The sequence below is a fragment of the Frankliniella occidentalis genome, unplaced genomic scaffold (genome assembly GCF_000697945.3).
Source record: "Frankliniella occidentalis isolate FOCC.00 unplaced genomic scaffold, Focc_3.1 Scaffold10, whole genome shotgun sequence".
Taxonomy (NCBI): domain Eukaryota; kingdom Metazoa; phylum Arthropoda; class Insecta; order Thysanoptera; family Thripidae; genus Frankliniella; species Frankliniella occidentalis.
In genome coordinates, this window is record NW_026267140.1 from 3,083,044 (window position 1) to 3,087,110 (window position 4,067).

Below are 4,067 nucleotides of genomic sequence, written 5' to 3' on the forward strand. Positions count from 1 at the left end.
CAATGCCTCCTCCAAATATCACTTTAAAATGACGTTGACCGGTAATTCTGATAAAAACCCACCAAAGCCTTAAGCTTTTCGGTGCTTTACACCCCCCCCCCCTCTTTTCTCAGAGGAGCTGGAGGCTGGCTGCGCTGCGAGCGGCAATCCTCCAGTTGAGCCCAGCCAGCAGCAGGGGTGAATCTGAATGGTCCTGCTGGAGTACCTGTCCCTCTGTCTGCCGGCAAGGCCGTGCGAGTCTGTCCGCCTGTCTGTCTTGAGGTGGTGGCCCGCCGCTCCGCCGCTCGGCGCCGCACCCGGCCGACCAGCGAGTGAGCAAGCGGACAGCTATGCAGGGCCGAGCTGCAGATGAGATGCCTGAGTGCGGTGGTCCAGCACCCATCCGCATTCTATGGGGCGGCTCCGCGCACAGCCACAAACTATGCGACCTACACTGTGTGCGTCGGGCCTCCGTTTCGTAACGTTAGACATTACAGTCTTACACTTAGCGGCAGACGTGTCATGGAAAGTCGTGGAACTTAGGAGTGGCATGTGACAGAGTCGGGTGGCGCGCACATTTTATTTGGTATTCTTGTCTGCAGTTTATGGTCTCGTAAACCTATGTTAAATTATGTACGAGGTGGCTGGCCCACGCTGCGTACTTTCGTATAGTTATGCTGTACCGCGTGCACGGGTGCAGGCGGGTTTGCCTATCCACGCTGCCCACTCGTTTTCAGATTGCTCTAGAGTGGTCAGATCGCTCCCTGTGCTCTAAAATTAACTTCATTACTAAATTGATTTGTACAAAATGGCTCTGTAACAAAAATGCATGTTAGGCCGCCGTGTTGGCGCTCGGGGCACATTGCGTGCAAGTCTCCCAGGTGCAGCTGGTGCAGCCGTGCCGGGCGCGCTTCCAGGAGAGTGGCCGGGTCTGTGGGAGCCTCCCCCTGTGCGGCCGTGGCGGCGCCAGGCCACGCCAGGCGAACGCCGTGATTCATCTCGCGGACGTCAGGCTGCTTGCTCTGAGCTGGCGCCTACCTGGCCCACCTGGCCCCTGGCGGCAGGGCAGGGCCGTGCGATAATGAGATTTCACTATCAAATGTTTTCTATACTCGAAACTTTTCGGTATAGTGGATATCTAAACCGACACCCGAGCCGACACCGGTATATCGGTGATACCAAATCTATCGGAATCTACCGAAATACATACCTCATTACTGAAAAACAGCATCACCGAAACAGCAAAAAGTATCCTCGAGAGCGAAAATGTGTGGGTAGGGCGCGCCTCTAATGTGGCCATAAGGACCAGTGCGGATTTTGTTTGAGTCCCGACGACATCAGCCACCCCTACACTAATCCTAAGAATCCCTACCCATCACCCATAGCAGTAAAACAAAATTAATAATGAGTATACGACCCGGAGGCCAAGAACTCGACAAAACGTTTGCGCCAACATTTTCCTAAAAATCTTTATGAAGTAGGATTAAGTGATAAAAATCCCGAAAAATCCACTCCGTGATCCCAGAAGAAATCGTCCAAAACTCCCTTGAAACCCCCGAGCACATCGGGAGAATAACGGACATATGATGAGAAGCCTCTAGACCCAATGAAGAAACCTGGATTTGTCCACAAGGTCCTCGATAACTCTCCTACGTACACAATGCATGTTGCAAGCATTTTTATCCGAAAGGTAGCGCATCGTTAGTTTCTTGTCGTCAATGCGCCTTTCGTTGGGTGCTGGTCGCGACCCCCTTGTGCACCGTGCCGGTAGGCCAGCCCGCATTGTGTCGCTCACCTCCGACGCACGATTCCATAGTCTGTCTCCAAGCCCGTTGAGGCCCGGGGGCTATGCCGACGTTCTTCCTCTTGTCCAGGAAGCAGCTGCCCCCCCCCCCCTCCCCGGCGTGGTAGAGATGTGGTGGTGATGGTGGTTGACGCTGCGGTGCTTCTTTTCTTCTGGCCCGGCAGGGTGACGCAAGCACGCGTGCGTGGGTCCCCGCCACCCCGCCCCGCCGACCGGCCAAAGACCCAAACTCTCTGATCTGGGCGTCGTGGATGGAGGCGACGCATCTGAGTCACTCGGTCGTGGCAGACAAGCCTGGTGGGCGGGTGGATGCGCCAGTATAGGGGCGTCGACACCGAAACGGGGGTAGAGGACCGGGGGCGGGGGGCTCACCGAGGTGCCTTACGCCGCTGAGCCAGTATGCAACCCGCCCATGCCCCGAAATGCGGTACACCAGTCCGTTACAACCAGAGAGGGACACCCTGTCCTGTATACCAGATAACTGGCTTACGCCGCGCACTACGGGTGTGTCTATCCTCGCTGCCCACGGCTCCTTACCATAGAGAAACAAGGACTTGTTTCTCTATGCTCCTTACGGCCCCGCGCTAGTGTAGGCAACCCGCCCGCACGGGTGCATGCGGTACTGCATCACCACGAACGTGCGCGGCGTGAGTCAGCGTTAGCCCCTTGGTATTTGCATTGGAAGTGTAACGTCAAGTAGAATTTCTTTTCCTAATTGCTCATCCCCAACGCAACCCCCCGGAGAGTCAACCTGTCGGCGCGCTATGTGCGAGGCCCCTGGCCGTGTGTTCTCCTCGGTCGCGGGTGTCGCCAGCAGACGACAGCCGCGCGTGAAGGACTCGCCTGTCTCGCTCACTATCGATGAATGGCTGCCCCCCGGCCCGTCCCGGCTCGCCCCCGTTTTAGGTCCCTATCGCTTGGGAGCTGCCGGGGCACAAGGTCGCGGGCGCCACGACTCGCCCCGCCTCCTGCAGCAGTGCCGGGCCCGCGGATACAGAGCGAGTCAATGGTCGGCGCGCGCGACGCGCGCGACTACGTCGGGTGCGCTGGACCTGGACAGCGAGGCCTGCCTCTGCCTGTGAATGACGCAGGCGGCATTCAGATAACGCGACTGGGGAGCCGAACTCGCGCTGTTGATCCCCCCCCCCCCCACCGCCTCTCTCGCCCGCGTTATCAAGCGCGCTCATTATATTGTGTCCACCATGCTGCACACCACCCCGGCTGTTTTCATGAATGGTGTAGCACCACCTCCCCCTTTTCCCGATTCACGTCAATCTTTCAGGCAGTTCACCAGAGCCCCCTGCTCCCGCCTGCTTTTTCTCTTTTAGTTTGGGGCATCGCGTCTCATCCACTATCCCCTCTCTGTTCCACAGGCGGCCACAGGGAGTTCCACCGGCGGCACCGCGAGCTCTGCGAGGACGCCCTGCTGCCCGGGTCTCTGCCGGGGTCGCCGCCTGGCTCGCGACCCGACTCGCCGCCCGCGCCCCTGGACGTGGACGCGGCGCCGCCCTCGCGCCTCCTGCCGCACCTGTACCTGGGCAACGCCCGCGACGCCTCGCTGCGGTCGCTGCGCTTGCTCGGCGCCGACTGGGTGCTGAGCGTCACCTCTGCGCCGCCCGGCGTACCCGATGAGGCCTACCGCGCCGCCGGGGTGCGGCACCGCGCCCTGCCCGCCCGGGACTGCTGGCAGCAGTCCCTGCGCGACCACTTCCAGGACGCCTTCAACTTCATCGGTGAGTATCTCTGCCCGGCCTCCCGTCCCCAGTTCCCCCCCGGTCCCGATCCCCCGGCTCGGCTGCCAGACAAGTCCCTGTCGGGAGGCCTCATCAGCGGGTGTGCTGCGGTGCCCTTTGCGCGCCGTCGCCCCTGTCGTCCGCTTCCGCTCCCCGCGCGGCACCTCCTTCCTGTAGTATGGCGGCGAGGGCGGCGTCGCGGCGTCCTGGACCCTCCAGCTCGCTCCAGCTGGAGGTGGAGCAGGCGGAGCGGTTGCTGGTGGTGTCTGAGTCACCCGCAGGGAGGGAAGGGAGCGAGGACGCGTCCTTGGTGACGTAACCGGGCCTCCCCCTCCCCGGCACCCTCACCCTCGGGCCGGCCCGCCCTTCCCCGCCACGCCTGGCCACGCCTCGCCCCGCCGTCAAACACAACACAATGCACAACTGTATGACTCATTACTCTTGTCCGGAGGGTGCCGCCGACACGACACGACGCGCGTGGCCGCGGCCGCGGACCATCCCGTCGCGGCGGGGTCGGGTCAGGCCAGGCTGACGGCGGCGCGGGCGGGGCG

General features: G+C 61.3%; 1 protein-coding gene across 5 annotated transcripts in view; it reads left to right on the forward strand.

Moving 5' to 3' along the window:
- The window catches only part of LOC113212602 (dual specificity protein phosphatase 10-like), an 84,656-nt gene that overhangs the window by 72,134 nt on the left and 8,455 nt on the right, over window positions 1-4,067 (forward strand). For all 5 annotated transcript variants that reach the window (XM_052277458.1, XM_052277457.1, XM_052277456.1 and 2 more), the window contains one exon: window positions 3,157-3,516. In XM_052277458.1, coding sequence (XP_052133418.1) covers window positions 3,157-3,516 — 360 coding nt within the window. The remainder of the gene's footprint in view (window positions 1-3,156; window positions 3,517-4,067) is intronic.